Source organism: Oenanthe melanoleuca, chromosome 2 (genome assembly GCF_029582105.1).
Source record: "Oenanthe melanoleuca isolate GR-GAL-2019-014 chromosome 2, OMel1.0, whole genome shotgun sequence".
NCBI lineage: Eukaryota > Metazoa > Chordata > Aves > Passeriformes > Muscicapidae > Oenanthe > Oenanthe melanoleuca.
In genome coordinates, this window is record NC_079335.1 from 46,718,110 (window position 1) to 46,737,521 (window position 19,412).

The following is a 19,412-nucleotide window of genomic DNA, read 5'->3' on the forward strand; positions in this document are numbered from 1 at the left end:
AGGCATCTCAACATTTGATAAGTGAAGATGGTCAGAAAGAAAAAGGTTAGACCAAACCAACATTAAATTCCTTTCCTTGTCCTGGGAAGTTACAGAGGATAACACTAGCTCTCCTATAACCCCACAAATGCACACTCATACCCTTGGGAGGATGTTCTGGGGAGAGGTACTAGGATGGTCAGGAACAGTTGGAACAGACACACGGGGTATATGTTTGATTTTGGCAAATCCAGATGGCAAGTAGCAATTATGGCATCTTTGTCTAAAGAAAAATTTGCAAGAGAAATAAAAAAAACAAGCATAGTTGCCATCCAGTAGAGGGTGAGAACAAAAGAATCAACACAAACCAAAAACCAACCAACCAACCAACCAACCAAAGAAGGGATAATTCTCTTCTGAAACACTCCTGCTAGTTGCTTTTTTTCTTTCCTGAGGACTATTTGACTATGTCCTCAAAGTTGAGAAACTCCTACAAAAGCCAATGACTAACCTTTCCTGGAGTGCTCAACAACTGTTTGCCAAATCTTGCTGTCACCATTTGATTCAGCACAGCAGATAAAGCCTAAAATTAAATGTCTGGTATCCCAATCTTGCTAATGAAGATATGCTTTTCAAATCTATTTCATTTCCATGCCACTTACGAATAAAGCAATGTCAGCTCAGGATAAGTAGATGCCCAGAGGGCTTGGCCCACTCAACCCTACTTGGCTGCAACACTTTAAAAGCACAAGTGGCTCCCAACTTCAGCTTGCTGCAGGGCAAGCACCTCACACAGTTCATTACTGAGCAGTTGATTTGCAGCAGCTCCTTTATGCTGCTGCCTGGGTGCAGACAGCCACAGCACACAGAAAATCCAAGTCAAGATCACTTACTCCTTTACATCCCTCTGTGTGTGCCATGGGAAGAGAGCTGTGTTAAATAGAACAGCAGATCCACAACTTTTGCACCAGGGACTGGCTTGTAACTCCCATGCCTTCCTTATCCATGGGTGGAATACTTCCACTATAATTGTAAAACATATTCCTCCAGGGAGATTTGGTGGGGAGGGACCTATCCAGGGTGGTGGGCCATGCAGGACATGGCAGGGTTCCAGCAATGGAATCCTCAGTGTATCCATGCTATAGGCTTTACAGAGAATTCAAAACTCCATTTTAGTAGATCACTTTTCTCTCTGTCAAATTTGCCATGAGTTTCTCACCTCAAACTCCAGAAGAAATAGGTCTATGACTGTATTTTAGCTTAGGTTTCCCCATGCCCTTACTCTAACACACTTTTCTATCTCAACAAAAAAAGTGTGGTGCTTCCAGACTCTCTGTCTGCTACATGAAACAGAGGGAGAATGCAGTTTCAGAGGACAACAATGATATGAAGACTTCCTCAGCCTTACACAGAATCAGAATCACCTGACCAAAACCCAAGATCAATATAAATTACGTGTTTTAAGTGCCACGTGCTATAAAACAGAAAAATAGACAAAAAAACTTGAGCATGATGGTTTAAATTGTATAGCTGTACCACAAACAGATTAACTAGGCCTCTGTGTTAGGAAAAGCTGCCTTGTCTGGATAAACCTGAAGTAATCTTTATTCTACAGGCTTCATCACAGAAGAAGGGAGGAAGAATAATAGCATTGCATTTCAATACTATCTATGGCCATTGGGAAATAAATGCTATCTAACTGCTATTTAGTTTATATAGTTTTCATACAGAACATCATGATACTTTACAACTGTTAGGTATATACACAGTAGGGGTTATGAAATCTTAGCAGAACAGTATTATTTGGAATGTGGTTTCAGATTTACTTTATTCAGAGAGATGGAATTCTTTTCCTAATTCTTTAAGGAGGCAGCAAGAACTCAAAAACCAGACACCTTCTCTTTGCAAGCAATCCTACTGAACTTCCTCCAGGCAACATAAGTGCCCAAGATACTCTAGATGGAAGTTTATCTCTTCTAGTTGTCTGTAAGTTTCTTTGAAAAGAAACCCTTAAGCTGTCACCAAAATGCAAACCCAGGACACAGTAAGAATGAAAATTAGAGGTGGCCTACAGGACAAAAAGACATCACCAAAAGCAAAACAACCTTGAAACATTTACTTGTTCCTGAATTTCCTCATATGGTTGAGATCAGAAGTGCCCCTATCCTTTCCTCAGGTGGTAGACAAAATCCCTTTCTTATGCCACCAATGGAGAGAAACAAGCAACGTCAATAAATTAATGTGAAATTATGCTAAGACCAAATTCAGGAATTCCTCCTGTCAGTACATGAAATTCAGAGTGTAGTTAGGGACACAAGAACAGGGCTCCACTATGCTTATGCCAACCTCGAGTGTAAAAGAAAACAGGAGGACATTCAGAAGGGACGTATCAAGAAGGAAGGGACACAGTTCTGCTATCAAAAACACAGACAAAGAAACAATTGAAAAGAGGATTTCAGTAGTGGTGACAGAAGAACTGAAGCCATAAAATACAAACCCCAGAACAGGTGTGACAGAGAGAATAAAAAGAGCTGCAAACACAAAGGTAAGGAAGGCTCCTTGTTAAATTCAACACATATAAGAATCTGTGCCTAAATGACATTGACCATCTCAAGATTCCTATTTGTGAAACAAGACTTTGCTACAAAGGATGGAAATTTCTGTTGAAGGAATAGCTCTCTGGCCTGTTCAGCCTCTTGGGAGAAAGATTATGGGTTACTTCAAACTTCTGGCCTTCAAGTAACTTGCGTACTCAGGGAAGCCTTGAGAAGCTGGACATTCCTTCCACTGAGCAGCCTGATAGGCTTCAAAGCATATTTAACTATAAGCTGTGTTACTATAGAGTGGAAAATATTAATCAGCTCTAGCCATCTAGGGAGACTGTGGTTATCATTAAGAATATGTGGGACACTCATACATGAATTCTTTTCCCCTGCCTGCTGGACGAGCTCTTTCATATAGTTTATCTGCTCCAACTGCATGCTTTTAAAAAAAGCTTGACTAAATGAATACTTTCAACTAGAGCTAAAGGCAAACACTCCACTGGAACTTTGCCCTAATCAATAGCAGCAATGTTCATGTCACATGAGAGTCAGAGGATAGAATATGGTCCTTACTGAAGTCAGCAAATAACCTAATTATACTTAGCCTGCCTGAAGAAGGAGACAAGTGAGGTCTGGTCCACCCACATATTAATGCAATCATCATTATCCTTATCCCTTGTTTGCCTTCTGCTTATATTGTAATAAAAACTTGTGCCAAATGGAGGGTGCTACTGACCCCTTGTGGGAGAAACACTCACACGTTAGGATGCAGATGAGTCAGTGGGGAAATAGGCTCAGAATTATCTCCTTACCTCCCACAGATTTATTTCTAAGGAAAATTCAGTGAAACAGTGTTAGTGTTACAAGAGGTCACTATTGTCTCACAAGTGCATTTTCACAATTTTAAACAATTTTACAGAAATTTAGGTTTATTAGTTCTAAGGCAGTCACATAAGCATCAATTAATCCTAATAAATTAATAAATTAATAAATACTGCAACGACCTTCCCATAACTTAAAAGTCTTCATTATTAAAGACCAAAATTTATACACTGCCAGTTGGCACAGTTCTCAACTTTTAATGCAACTTAAACTATTTTAATCCATCACACCATCACTTGCTAAAGACTGCAGAAAACCCCCACCTTACTATCTCCTGGAAAGCAAGGGCATACTATTCTGCTGAAAAGGGAACAAACTATTTAAAACCCTGAAATATTTTTCAGCCAAAACTTTCTTGTAAGTATCAAGACAAGTTGGTATAATTCGTTCTTGAAAGCAAAATTTTTCCAATGCATGCCACCATCTTGAGCAGGGCTGCACAAAGAAAAGAACTTCAATGATTTTACTTCTGACAACTTATATTTCCTTTCCTTATGGTGGAAAAACCAAGTCTGAAAAGGAAGGTTAATATTTTTTAACCAATACTACCTCCAGTCTTTACTCCCTAAATGAAACAGTACACACCCATGAAGAACTACCCTCTGCATTTGATTAATGTCAAATCCAAAGGAAATCTCCATGCACTTTCACCACTCACATCAGTAACAGATGACTGTATATGGGATATAGCTGGAATGACTTGGAACAGCAAAGTGCACTATAAAGAAATTAATCACATTACACAGTATTTCTATTATAAAATTATTATAATTATTTATATTGTCCAGTATGAAACAGCCTTCTCAAAATCTAAACCCATCAATACCAAACACTAGCAAAACCTGCAGCTTCCACTGCAATCAACAGCAGGTGCTGAAACCCTTGAGATCACAGATGAAGTCCTGAACCAATTCCGGCACTGTTCAATGAACACGTAAGGAGAAATATGTGAACAGCTTGTAAATCCCAAAACAAAGAACAAGAGGCTCAAATGTATTTCAACAATTTGCATCAATTATTTTAAAATAAAGTTTTTTCAAAAAATATTTGAAAACATTATTTTGCCATACAGACCTGTCATAAACCAAGGCTGAAGAAACTTGAAAAATGAAAAGAAACTGAGAAAGAGAGAAACAAACTTTTTATTCTGTCAGTTCCTTTTTTTTTCACCTGTACACTAGGACAAATAAAAACACTAAGCCATATAAGTCTAGTTGGTTTTGTTGTCTTTGATTACATAGATTTTTTTTTTTTTTTTTTTTTTTTTTACAAACGCATCCATTAAATTGAATCCTAAAAGTACAAACTACGATGCAGCATCTGTTGTCTCAGAATATGGAAGTTACTGTATCTGGCAGGAGATGTTTAAACAATCACATTCACGTAGCCAGATCTGTAAAGGCCATTCAATTACAAGTAAACACGGAGTCTAACATACACTTAACAGCAACTCTGGTCAGTAGAACAGTACTATGAACTGTATATTTACAGAAAAATTTGCACATAATCCAGAGATAATTTAAACCAATCCTTCTGTTGTTACAACATAATCCACCCTTCAAACTTCTACTGTGCTGCTTCAACAATGTTTGAGTACCTTGGAGATTCAAAGGCACGTAGCACTTCTGATGTTTCCACAAACTCATTCTTCAGGAACATAGTATAAAAGAACCAGATTTTTTAAGAACTTTGGACTGCAAAATTTCTGGTGCACTTTTAAACACTGTATGCCAACAAGTAACCAAGTTTGCAAATATTTTTTCAGGAATACAATTTTCTAATTCCATGGTGACATCTAACATCATTACAACTAAGAAGGAGGAAGACAAATGTGCCACCACCCCTTTTCCAATGTTGTGTGCAAAAAATCAGTATTAATTCAGTCCAACTATACTTTTAAATCAAAGCTCTTGAAAAAGTCAGTATACATCTTATATGACAAGTTTTACTAACCATACAGTACATCAGCATTTCCTTTGAAAAGCTTAGACTTTGCTAAGCAGTTTTAAAGTAAGCAATTACATAATGCTATCTGCATACAGAAATACACTACATTCACACAGGCAATCTTAAATTTCTCCAATAAACAGTCATGTCAAAATCTACAGTTTATAGAAAATACAAAGTTTTAACAAAAGCAAAAACGTTCGTTTTGATTGAGTAAAACCTCTTTTCTAACATAATAGTTTGCATTCATAAAGACAGCTAAGGTTGGGACAAATTAAATATTTCCTAGAAGCTCAAAATGACACAAAGTTTTCTAACTATGAAATGGCATGCAAACATACTGATTAGTTGTTGGTTATTTCTCACTTACAAAAGATTTCCTAGATGAGAGTAAAGCAGGTACTTTTACATGTTATACAATGACCTCTCCCTCACACTAAAAATGTCACATAGAGAAAATTTTCTCAGCTGTCTTTGACACAAAAGCTGCTTCTGTAAATTTGACTATTACGCCCTTCAGATCCTCATGACGAGTGCAACAATTAAACAGCTTTCAGAAAGCTTAACAATATCTAAATTTGCCAATTTTCCTTTACAGAAAGTATATACAAGTTTATAAATCCATGGCAAGGGCATTACAACTATAATAATGTCAACTCATTAACTGGATTGAAAAGATACTCACATTCTGTGAAGACCCTATGGCTGCTGCCCATTCAATAGTTCTATCAAGGCACTGTACAGTCATCAAATCTCTAGTATTCTCCAAGATGTGCTGAAGAATATTGTGAATGTGTTTCAGTTGTTAAAAAGCCCTGAGTCAGAACTTGCGTATTTACCACAGGCTCAGCTATAAAAATGGCACATACTAAAGCTTCTGCAGACAACAGTTTAGCTTTGTCAACACAAACAAGTTATGAAATGCACAAAAAAACAACAGTATGAATTCCAGCAACTTATGCACAGGTATACAATGTACTTTGTGGCAAATCACACACTGCTATTGTACACAGTTTACACAGTAATTTTATAAAGTCAAAAAAACCTCTGTAATGTATTCTGACATCAAAACTGATGAAGCAAAAAAACACTGATGCATTCCCCATCCCTTCCCAAAGACAATGAACAGCTAGAGAAAAATTCAGCACTTTGACAGAAAGGAGGTAGCACTACTAAAGGTTAGACTGTAGTGTTGTTGGGGTTTGGTTTTTTTTAAGTGAAAACTTGACCCATGCAGCACAAAGAACAGGATAGGCTCTTCGGTTCACCAGCTGCTACTGGAAGAGTAAAATTAAATTTCTGACAATTAGTTTTGTAGAGGAAGCTCAGATCACTAGCTGAAAGCAGCTTCTTCAAACAATTTAGTGTTTACATTAACTGCAATTAATACTGCTAACGATAATTACACATACATAAACCATCATGCCTAGAAAATATCTACACAATAAGTACTTAATTATTTTTAATTTTTAAAAGACCATTTAACATCTTTAAAACAAGCTAAAATACCAATTGTAAGATTATGCTAACAAGGCACAAGTACTTGTGCAAATCTGCTATATTCTCAACCAGTCCAAGTTAATAACACCACTTTCTAATCAAACTTTCACATTTACAAAGTAACTTGTTTGCTATCTCACCACTGTATTTTTTATTATACATTTCAGGAAAAAGGGATTTCTCCAAACCCCAACATACAAATACCCAGAAATCCAACAAATGGAAAGTAGGTAATAGCAGCCCAGATTTTGAGAAGTGCCACATAAGCTGGGGCCACAATAAGTGATGATAAAAGTTTTTGAGGGAGAAAAAAACTTTAAAGGTAGTTATACAAAAGTGAACAATCTACAACTATTAGATTTATTATGTTAACCTCTTAGGTTGTCTTTACACTTTAAATCACTGTGTAGTGATACGACTGTTTATGTCTCTTAGTGAATGGAAAAGGAAGTATTTTACTTAAGCATCTGAGCATACCTTACACTGAACAATGTATTTTAGGTGTCTTGTTACTTGTTTCAAGAAACAAATGGAGAGATTTCATTAAATTTAACTTCAAAATTGCTATTAAATGCTGTGGAATAGACATAAACCTTACAGCCCCTACATTCTACAATTTTACAATAAATTAAAGATAAATGCCTTACTGATTTTCCTAATTTTCACTTTGCTCAGATGAAATTTAGACTTTAATCCTTTGCTGAAGACAGATGCACAGTGATATTTCCTTAATTCCACTACTTGTTATGATCCCCTCTGGCTTTCAAGTGAACTTCTCATCCTTCAAATATGTGCTATCCAATTAAACATTCGCACTCTGTGCACATTACACAGGTAACAACAGAATAAAGTGAATGAGCTTACTGGGTTCTTCAACAACACTAGCTCACCTTCTACATCTGAATGCAAAGAGAGGGTCTGAATATAAATATTTATTTTCATAAATGATACCAGATTTGCAAGCATTTTTCCTCATTAAGTTTTTTGAAACTGTATTGCCATCTCCAGACAAGTTACAGCTCTTCCTTCTGTCAATAGGAGACCTAAATAAATAATTCAAGAATCTTGTTTAGCTTTCCTAGTCTCTGTAATTCAGTTGTTTTTCTTGGCACTGAAATAGCATTGAGCTGACATACTTCAGTTTCAACTGGCAAACAACACTGTTGAAGGAGTCCAATCACAAACTCCTATGTAGTCACATGCCTCTGCTGTGATTGCAGTATAAGACACTAAAGCTGCTCCTACAGCAACACCTTCAGTCATTGTCTCCATTTCCATAGGTCTGTGATGGTATTCAAGTACTGAGGGTGTTAAACAGTAACTTACATCTTACATCCAGTTTCCTACCCAGGATGCTTCAGATCTGTTCTAACTCAGCTGAATTATTCAACTGATGCTAAACTGGATTACTTTCAAGTAATTCTGGCTTGTTCCATCAAAAGAGAATTAGGAAAATGCCAACTGCTGTATTGAGGTTTCAGTTTTGAGTTGCGTTATCGAGATCCACCCTCCATCTGTGCAGACAAGTTTGCAGAGATCCCCTTGAAGAATTAAGAGGACAAAATATGTCTGCCAGAGACAGAGGAAATCAAAGTACAAATCCAATGCATGACAGGCTAAAACTCAGAATGGACCATCAAATGGCACATCCTACTATAAAAGTATTTCCAGGGGAAGCCTGACAAGAAACTGAAGCCTATTATAGAAAGCTCAGCTGTAAAACATGCTATCAAGAAAAAAACCAACAACAAAGCAGCAAAAAAACAAAGAACCTTAGTGATGTGTGTATTGGCCAAATGAAAATTGCAATAAACACTCAGATGCACGCAGAGTTCAAATGAAGATACCAAAATGCTGAAGTGAAAAAAGGCCTTGTATCAAAAACTTTCCAAAACTCCTTGAAATGCTGAGATTTTAGAATAGGAACCAAGAAACAAAAAAAGGGAAGGCTGCTTCATTTAGTGAAGAATACAGATACAGATTATCTGAGAACAGATGACCACTAGTATACAAAATAAATCAGACTACAGTGAGTCCAGACTGTGATTGTGTCCAATGAAAAGACACTGAAAATAATAAGGAACATTTGGAATGCTGGATGAGGATTAAAGATGGCTATTGTAAGGCTGTGTATTACATCACTTCATTGTGTTAAAAGCTACTCTACATACACTTTTCCAATATATCAGCGTACTGGTTTCCTGGAATACTTTATTCAGTGTTTAAATCTTATTGCTAAAAGGTTTGTCTATCTTTACAGTTTATTAGTAACAGTCTTCTGAGACATTTGCCAACATTTGCACAGTTCAGGCTTATCAACATAAGTTTCAGAAGACAGATTGATTTATCAGAAAAGACCACATTTATATTTTTATCCTTACTTGGATCTTTCCCTGACCTATCCTTTTGTCCACATTTTAGACATATGCAATGAGAATTCAATGACAAATTCATCCTAGCTGCAAGTAAGGCACCTAAGCGACTCCAGCATGGATTTCTTTAATGCTTGGCAAGAGCACATCCAAATGAAGTCTGCACAATGGCAAAGGGCTACATGAACTATGCACTCAGAAAACTATTGATTCACTTTGGAGTAAGCACAGATCCCTTTTAGCTCCATGAGATCCTTAAATCAGTGTATTTTCTACCACCAAAAAGGAGGAAAGGATGCATTTGTTTTCAAAACGTTAATAGTTTGCAGCCCCTAACACTACGGGGTCAGGAGGAACGGCTCTTTATCACATCAGTGACAACAAACTCCTTCAGCCAAATTTAGCTCAACTAGGCACAGCTCACAAAATTCACTTTCTGTCAGCAATATCTTCATTTGCATACTACTCAGTAATGCTCACAGATAAGTTCTGGTGTTAATACCCCACTTAGATGAATTATCAATATTAAATACTCTCTTTCGCTGTTGACACTGTTTGCCTGGACACAATAAAGCTCACTTGAAAAGAAAGGAAATTTTGCAAAATCTGTTTCTTCTGAATTCACAGACCCACAAATTTTAAATGGCTCTGCATGTAAGTGTTCCTACACAACTGATCAAATTCACTCATCTAAAAGGGATAACTGACCCACTGCTCAAATTCTCTCCTTACCACTCAAGTTAAAAGCAATTCCATGCAAAGTCAAGTAATTAGCAGAATTATGAAGCTCACTATTTAAGTTAGTTAGCTTGAACCTGTTAGACTAAAGTGCAGTTTTAGAAACATAATGCTTCTAAAACAGATTTTTCCTTTTACTGTTTCCTACACAACCCATTCTCAGGAACAAAGGGTATGATAAAGTCAGAATTACCTTAACATTGTATTCTGAGGCGGGAATTACCTTACGGGAATAGTATATTTAATACTACTGTGTATATATTTTGTATTGATTTTTCACAACTGTGTATTTCAAGACAGAAATTAATTGTGAAACAGAACTGCAATAGGAAATGTTGACACTCTCCAGAACAGCATAAAGCAAAAAAAATCCTAAATATTTATGCTCGGCAGTAACTGTCAATATAAAAAAAAATTCCCTTACATCACTTGACATCTGATACACACATGATACACATGAACAAAACCAAAATAAGATTGTCCCTTTAAACTTTAAGGGGAAGAAGACAGATACAAAATTTTAAAAAGACTGATTTAAATTAGCATTAGGCTTAGGTGTTTCTTAAGAGTAAAGCTACAAGCTGACTGTTCAAATACTGTTTCTTTTATTTGGTGTGTTCACAGTCTTTAAGCAATTACTATGTAACGAACCTGTGCTACAGTATAAGAAATGTTTCAATCAGAACCTACACTGCCTTTCAAACTTACAGAGGCTTACTCCACCAACATGTCCTTACTCTTTCTCAACCTAGTAAAAGACCCTGGCCCCTGTTCAGTACAAAAGGATCCTCCGTTCAATTGCCTTGCGGCATATGGGGCACTCGCTCATTCGGTCTCCACACAGCTGGCACGTCCCATGGCCACACAGAAAGATCATGTTCTTCAGGCGGTCCAAACACACAGGGCACATAGTCTGGAAAAGATTTGACAGGTTGCATAGTCAGTGATAGTAGTACAAAGTTATACTGAATATGCAGCATATAAATTGCTGAAATTTATCAACAAATATGCCATCCTAAGCATAGCAGATAATTGCCATAGCCACTAAGCTAAACTTGGGGGTTTTTAAATCCCACTTTTATTTCACATTGACTTACAATATACAGGCTTTTCCTACTCCACCATGACACAAACAAATATGTAGATTTTTTTTCTAAATATGATTCCTTTAATTAAGGCAATTCAATAGCAGCCTGACATATTTTCAATATCATTACGCAAGTTTGCAACATTAAAACATTCTTCAGAAACATTCTCTTTACATCAGGTAATCTTCCAGGGAACAAAACATGAACAGTTTGATGTATGCAATGCTTGGGCAATGATTTACAAATTTCTTCTCAGGCTAACTAGCCATTAATATACTTACCTGTAAACACCAAGCACTCAACATCCACAGAAGCAATAAAAACGTTGCATAATCAATATGATACGTAGAAATTTAGTACTTTGTTTGTGGAAATTATCTAAATTTGCAACCAAAAGAACACATCAAGTTTCAAAAGAAGAACAGTTTAGTAAATCTGGAACGTTCACTCGTAACAGCAGCACAGCAAACTTTTAAAATCTGTTTTAATTGCTGATCGTGAAGTGATAGTCAATGCCCAAAGCTCTTAAACAGCAAAATTAATTTTGTACCAAGCCACTAAGGAACAATGTCCTTCACCTTTTGTCATGTGGAGAAATTGAAGTTTTCGTAAGGCATGTTCCTTCACCATAAACATATTGCAGCCATATTAGGATTTCATTTATAACAGTTTATCAAATGTTAGTAAATGAATAGATGTTACAACAAATGAAAATTGTTAAGACCATTCCATAGATCAGATCAAACCAAATCTAAGATGTGTGACATACTACATAAATCTAACAATTGTAAATGTTGAACTCATACATAATATGAAATATTGATGAGGATCATATTTCAAATACAAATTCATTTTATCACCATCTTGCACCTGTGACTTTTGTATTCATCACTGGGGCTTTACTTCAATTTGTTCATCACATGAGAGAGAACCCATACCAAGGTACCCTATTCAGAAAAAGCCTAAAACACATTTTCTATGAAATCAATAGGTATTACTTCCTAGGGTAGATAGCTTAATTGAAAACGAAAAAAAAAAACCCACCATAATTCCGCTTAAGAATTTAAATTGGCATGGCATCTGGCCAAATTACAATTTTAATCTCCAGGATACGAGTATAAAGGGCTAGAAGAAAAATAAAACTTCCAGGTAAAATCTTAAGTCAATTTATGTTTTCAGAAGACCCTGAAGGAGAGCATGCTCCAGCTTTGCCAGAATTTCCACAAAACATTCTCAAACTAAAGAATTTACAGAAGACTGACTTTCAAGTCAGTCCTGCTCATTTTTCCATTCACACTAAGTCATCACCTTCACATCCCAAACATCAATGGGACCTTTAGACTTTTCCTCCTTCAGTAACTCAAAGACTTCAGGTATCAGTGGAACAGCTATTTCCAATGAAATGAATACACAGCTGTGTGACAAGTGTCTATAACTTGACAGCATTGGCATGATGACCTTTCACAAAGGACTGACAAAGCAAACACTCATCTTATCTTTGGGAAAATCCACAGTGTCTAGCCTTTATGTTTTGGCTAATTATTTGCTTTTGTATCTAAATACAATGCCAAAATTACTGAAGTTACAAGGGTCTGCTTCTCTCCAAATGCTACACCATAACTTAAAAATGAAAATATCCATTAAGGGACACAGAAATAGTAAAAAAATAAAATCTGTTGAAACACCATTACTTTGAACTACTTCATTCAGTAAAGGATAGAAATCCCAACATTTTCATTTTATACATATGCAGTATTAGAAAATTGCCCTATTTTTCCTGCTTAGTACAAAAGCAGAGTACATAAAATTCATCAGCTGTTTAATTTCTTAACATGATACCATCTTAACACTTAAGTTACTTCACACAGTAGGAAGATTCAGCTGGCAGAATAACAAGCTTCCTGTTTGCCACGCAATTCTCTTCTGGCTTTTCTCAATTAATTCAGCAGTTTCCCAGTGGGCTATAAGCAGATATTTAACCATCTTACACTACTTTTACAGTGAAAGAAAGTTCACTGCAAGCTTTATGCCCCATTTGGGAAGTAGAAAATAAGGACTGAGAAATAAGCAGTATCTGTAACTATTGTACTATTTGTTAGAACACCCTCTGCACAAAATCACATTTTTTATCTGCCTGAAACATTTGACTCCCATCTTTGGAAGGAAAACAAATAGTATAAAAAGGTACTATGCCTATTCTATATGAGAATTTCTTCTTCAGTTAAGTACTCTGGGAAAGTGCTCATTGCACCCTAAGTATAACTAGGTTTGTAACTCAAATAATGTCTTTGTCACTGACCAGGTGTTCTAAACTGCTTGAAGTACCAATTCTTCACTATTAATAACAGTTTTTACAACAATATACAGGTGCACAGTGACAAAATAAATTTACTTTTTAAGGAGGAAGAAAGTGATGTAAGTATGGTGAAGGAACATACATTAGATATTAGATGGATGATGATGATTACATATGAAATGGAGTGAAGGTATTGCAATTACAGTCAAAAGGGTTCACATTCAGGGAATCCCTGAAGAATGGTGTGGTCATCAGATGTGGGAGATTCTGTTGACATCAGCATCACTTCTGCTTGGCATCAGAAATAGTTTTAAAAGCTTGCTGCACTAACATATTAGATTATCATTGAAGGTATGAGTTGAAACAAAGGCTTATACCTGCTGAAAGAGAACAAATTGATTTTAAGTAGAAAAATATCAATTGAACACAAAGACTGAACTGTTACAGCACAAATCAAAAGAATACATAGTAATAGTGGAAAGCCAGTGCATAACTTCAAACACAAATTTAAACAATGAGATGATAAATTTTAATCAATCCAACTTGCTACTCACAAGTATGATACAACTTGCCCTGTCACAAGACTAAGCACAAAACACACTAAAGAAAACACAAAAGTCTCAAGACAAGAGGCACACAAGGAGTGACCAGAACCATCTCCTTCTAGTCAGAGACACTGACCAATTCTGGCTGCTGGCTAGCAAAATTCCAAAAATTAGATAAAATCACAGAGAATAAAATAGCGCCTAAGGAAAACTGACAGAAAAACCCTGAGATCACATCTAATCAAGAAAAACAGTAACATGAAGTAGTTTTCTTTTCACATGCCTATACATAAGAATATCAGCATACCCAAGCAGAACTATAATCTTCTGTAACTTCTAAAGTACCCAGTAAAAATATATCTGAAGAAAACAGATTACTTGCATTAGTGGCATCTTTGGCATGTATAATTCCAAATGCCAGAAGAATAACCTTATTCTTTCCATTCATTAATAAAAAGTAAGGCAGAAGCTAAACAGTGAATGCAAGACATCAGAGATGACAGTAACATCTGGAGTTTCTAGGTAAGACAGACATGCATTTTCAAATTACAATTTTCAATCTGCATGTTCTTTACAGATAAAAACTACACAGGAAATTGTTTTGAGTTTCTGTTACGGGGGTGCTGGCCCAGACACCATAGGACAGGAACAGCTCTTCTCAGACATTCAGTTGAGCATATCAGCTCTCAAATTTAAGGCATTTAAAAACACTGGCCCTAAAACTGGCAGTCTAAACACTCTAGCCCTGGATTTCATGTACATGAATGGCTGAATTCAACAACTACCAGGACTAGATGTGATGCTGCCATCACTGAAGTATTATGGACTGCTGTAAGCCTACTAGAGGCAAAGGCAAGCTAGAACACCATTTCCTGTATCCATTATGTTCCTTCCAATTGTGTTATATACACAGAAGCAAAAAGTCACATTATCAGGGTTCTAGGAGTAGGAGCTCATTCAGTAGTCAGATGCTCCAGATCCCTTCCTCCTGAAAGAGCTGCAAACATTATACCTAATTACAAAAATAAACCTTTTATTATGTAATTTGAACTACATGTATAATACTGTCTAAGTTTTAACCTTGCAGCCACACAGTTTTTTTGAAGAGTGTGTTCACTATACCCTTCATAAGACAAATAACTGTCAGCCATTGTTCCAAGGCAGTTAATGAACAGAAAAGTCAAGATTAAGGTAGATACAGAACAGTGAAGACGATCTACTTTTATCACTGTTCTGTGAAAACAGCTTCTGCTGTACCTACGTATTCATATCAGCTAAACAGAGAATGTACTGACTGAGCAGAGCATCCTTTTTTAGTCACATCAACACACATGCCCTAATAGATGGATTATCAAACATGGACACTTGATTTTTTTCTTTTAACTCTGTAAACAGAGGACATATAAGCCACATCACACAAAAAATACTGGTATTTCAACTAAAGTTTAAGACCTGCTGCACTTCAACTTGTCATTTTGCTTTAAATAATAGAGGATGCATTGGCTTTTTCAATCAAGTGGTTCTTGCAATTTGTAGTTCTTAAAATTTTTATCCAGCACTTTTACCTGTTCCTTGATGTCTTGCAACTGTTGCTGCAGCTTCTGTACATCTGCATTGACATTAGTGTTGTCTTTGTCCTTCTGCAAAACTGGAATGTTTCCACTTGCTGTAACATTAAAATAAAATAAAGATATGTGATTACTCAGCAATCTAATGAACCAGGAATAATTATTTCCAGTGTCACAGCTATATTTTTCAATTATCTGAAAACAAGTGTCAGCCAAACATCTTTGGCAATCCAGTTAAATTCACTATACCGTCACTGCAGCTCAAGAAAGAATTTCTTTAGGTTTAGTGGCAACACTTCTTTGACAAGAATGTCCATAATAATGATGCTTGTAGTCCCTTAATCATCTCAGAATTCTTAATTGTCAGTGAAGTTCCTGACAAATATTTTTTGCATGTTTAAAGAAAAAAAAGCCATATTCCTTCACATTAAAATGACTTTTTATCTACAGAGATTATTCTATTTGCTGTTCAAAATTGCCCAGATGTCTTGTGGAAGTAGTTCGTTCAAAATTTGAACAAGCTCAGATTAATATTCCTATATTTGACTGATCTGGGAAGCAATATTACTTCATGAAAGAAAAATTGTCAAGTCTTAAATTTCCAGTGTGAGTACTGAAAATCTGATTTTAATGACTACTCTTATATTTATCTATTTCAGAACATTATGACAAGAATGAACTAATATTCCAATTCCTATAAACTCAGCTGAAATACTGCACACCACATATTTGTGTACACAGAGCAAATATTTCATTAAAATTACTCAAGTAAGTTACCAGAAGTTTAAAAACTAGATATAGGAGGAGATGTAAAACTAGACATTGTCTCAGAAAAGTTGCTTGTACCTAGATGCTACTTACCACTCTCCTTCAGAGTACCAGAGGTAAAAAAAAATATTATTTGCTCATTTGCACAATCACAGACAATCTACAGCTTTTCCTTCTTACAGCATTAGTAAATGACCAAGTAATCACACCTGTTTTGGATTCTACTCAAAATGCTGGATGCAACTGTCCAGTGAAATGACTGGTGGTGCTACAACATTTGCTGCAATCGATGCAGAAAGTAGTGCAAACAGCAAAGGGATACCTGGGTTAACACTGTTTTCATTAAATTTTTCCTCAGAAAGGAGAGAATCATTAGATCATTTAAGAGAATGAGAGTAAGTTGGTGAAGGAACATGAAAGAGTACGGGCTCTGGAGTCACTCACAAATATCATCACTGGTATCTTCTGTACCTTTCCCTCCGCAGCACATAATGAAAGGCACTCTTCGCTCAACCACTGCCCGACACTGTACACATTTCTTCATCAGGCTGGCACAATCTGAGGGAACAGAAATAAATCAACTCTGAATCTTCTCACTTCATTTTTCTTTTTTTCTATCCATGAGTTTGTTTATTCAGAGTAACTATACAGCAAAGACTTAACAGATACTTATAATACAAAGAACTACTAAAGTTTATCTTCACATAATTTTCTGCAAATCACATCTAAACAATGTCCTATTTGACATTCAAAGTAAATCTATTATCGATCTCCTTTTAAGATAATTCAAATGAATAGCTTCCCCCTTCTCAAATGGATGTCTAACTCACAAGAATTACAGAAGTCAAAAGATAATCACGCATTTGAGATCAGAACTTCCAAGAACTGCTTTTTTCTTTAGAACAAAGGATCTCACTAACTGTCCTAATGCTCCAGGGGCAAAGAGGTGCAATTCTTTACCCCTAAGAGTAAATCTACATCTTTTGATATAAGCCTCGAAAAGGGGCTGTAATTTTTCAACTAAAGGCAAGTTATTGTCTCGTAAATGCTAAAATGTTACTGTGAATCAAGAGAGTGGGTCCTATAAATACAAGAACTGTTTGAATATACACGAGTCCTGCTTGAACAAGATGTCCAGAAAAACACTCTGGAGAGAAATCATCTACAACTTTTGCTGTTCTTGTTACAGCTTAGACTTGGTAATGTGTACTGCACTGCTGAAATCCTTCACCACAGTAATCAATCTTTTTGTTGTCTTCTTTCCTGGGAAACAATTCAAAAAAACTTCTCATCATCTTTCAACTGCAGACAGTGAAAGAGGCCAGATCAGGCTAACTAGCCAGTGATTCGATGTCAGCTGCCTCAGCCAGAACAGAGGAAGAAACCAGACTTTAGCAAGTCCAAGTAAGTAGTTACTCATGGGAACGATTACCTTCCCTCTTATGTAGATTTTCATCAATAAGGACTACTCTTCTCCAGGGAAATGACCCTTCAACAAAGCCCTGAAATGTCTGGAGACAAAGTGATAGCTGCATTTTCATCCACATAGAACTCAAAAAATTTTCTGAAGATCTCCCATGTATTTCTTCACTACACAGGACAAATTAAAGTGAACTACAACTGATGGTCAAAGGTATATGATGTGACTTTTGGGGGAAAAGACAGCCCTTGTGCAAATCTGTAGATTAGTAATGAAGCATATTAAGTATTTATTTACAATTTTTAAACAAACACCATTTGCGTATCTGAATGCCTTCAAAAAGCTGCAATAAAACAACAAAATTAATTCTAATTACTTCCAATGTGTTAATGATATACAGTAGGCTTCTATAATGCAAGAAAGCCTACTCACAGTTAAAAATTCAGATGAAAGAACATGCACTTTCTAAATTTTTGAAAATCTCCAATTATTACCAGCACAACAAATAATGCCAAAATTCTGATGATGACTACCAAATAAATTGAACCTAAAATCAGGTTACTAATGAGCAGTCTGATTAAAAACATTCTGTTTTACTTCAAAAAGTAGTTACTTACTTTCACAGGCACACATATGACCGCAAGGCTGGAAGAGCACTGCTGCCTTTTTGTCTGAACATACTACGCATTCTTCAATCTGTAAGGAACAACATACACACGTGAGCAAAGTGTATCTCCTGCACTCTACATTAATTTGCAAGGCACGTGGGCTTCAAGAATCTCCATCTAGTGGGGTTTTTAACTAATTCAGCATCCCAAAATGCAACTTAAATGAGTTATCACACTAACTTCTAGGAACAGGTATTTGCTGGCAATTTTTATGCATTCAGTTCAATGACAAGCACAGAGAAGCAGTTAGGATAGTATACATTTCTTTTTCTTTTTTCTTTTCTCCTTCTTTATTCCATCACAGATACTTCAATCAAGGTTGATCAGCCTGGAGAAGGGAAGTCTCCAGGAAGATGTTATTACAGCCTTTCTGTACTTAAAGGAGGCTCATAAGAAAGATGGAACAATTTTTTTTTTGCTGGGCCTTTTGCAGTAGTACAGGGAGTAATAGACTAAAAGAAAGCAGATCAGGACTAGATATAAGAAAAAAATTTTTTATGATGAGGGTCATACTACACTGGAACAGGTTACCCAGAGTTGGGGTAGAAGGTCCATCCCTGGAAACATTCAAGGTCAGACTGGACAGGGCTCTGAGCAACCTGATCTCATTGAAGACGTCCCTACTCATTGCACGGTATTAGATGTCAGTTACATGGCTGATTTTAAAGGCCCCTTCTCACATTCTATGATCCCATGAAATTCACTTAAAAGGTACTTTTACAGAAATGTTTTCATATTCTGGCTTAGGGATTCTCAAGCCCTTTTATGTGAGAGCTATATATATCATGGAATCATTGAATGGTTTGGGTTGGACAGGACCTTAAAGACCCTGCAGTTCCAAAACCTCTGCCATAGGCAGGGACACCTTACACTAAACCAGGTTACTCAGGGCCCCATCCAACCTGGCCTTGAACATTACCAGGGATGGGGCATATACAATATGATAATAGAGACATCACATACAATCCCATTTATACTGGCCTGGACCTCTTTCAGTTCATAGAACTGTTGTCCTGATTAATTTATTTCTTAGCCTTACAGAAAAGTTTAAGAGATGTATTGACCAGATATTCCAATCTCAAACTAATTCAGGAAAAG

At 36.2% G+C, this 19,412-nt stretch overlaps 1 protein-coding gene across 3 annotated transcripts in view; it reads right to left on the reverse strand.

Annotated features, from left to right (window-relative positions):
* Positions 1 to 4,530: 4,530 nt before the first annotated feature.
* MIB1 (MIB E3 ubiquitin protein ligase 1) overlaps positions 4,531 to 19,412 on the reverse strand; it is a 77,298-nt gene continuing 62,416 nt past the window's right edge. For 2 of the 3 annotated variants that reach the window (XM_056483878.1, XM_056483876.1), the window contains exons 18-21: positions 18,264 to 18,342; positions 16,671 to 16,784; positions 15,456 to 15,556; positions 4,531 to 10,874 (exon numbers count right to left, since the gene is read on the reverse strand). In XM_056483878.1, the coding sequence (XP_056339853.1) occupies positions 10,734 to 10,874; positions 15,456 to 15,556; positions 16,671 to 16,784; positions 18,264 to 18,342 (435 nt within the window). In that variant the 3' untranslated portion in view covers positions 4,531 to 10,733. The remainder of the gene's footprint in view (positions 10,875 to 15,455; positions 15,557 to 16,670; positions 16,785 to 18,263; positions 18,343 to 19,412) is intronic. The other variant, XM_056483877.1, reaches the window with a different exon arrangement.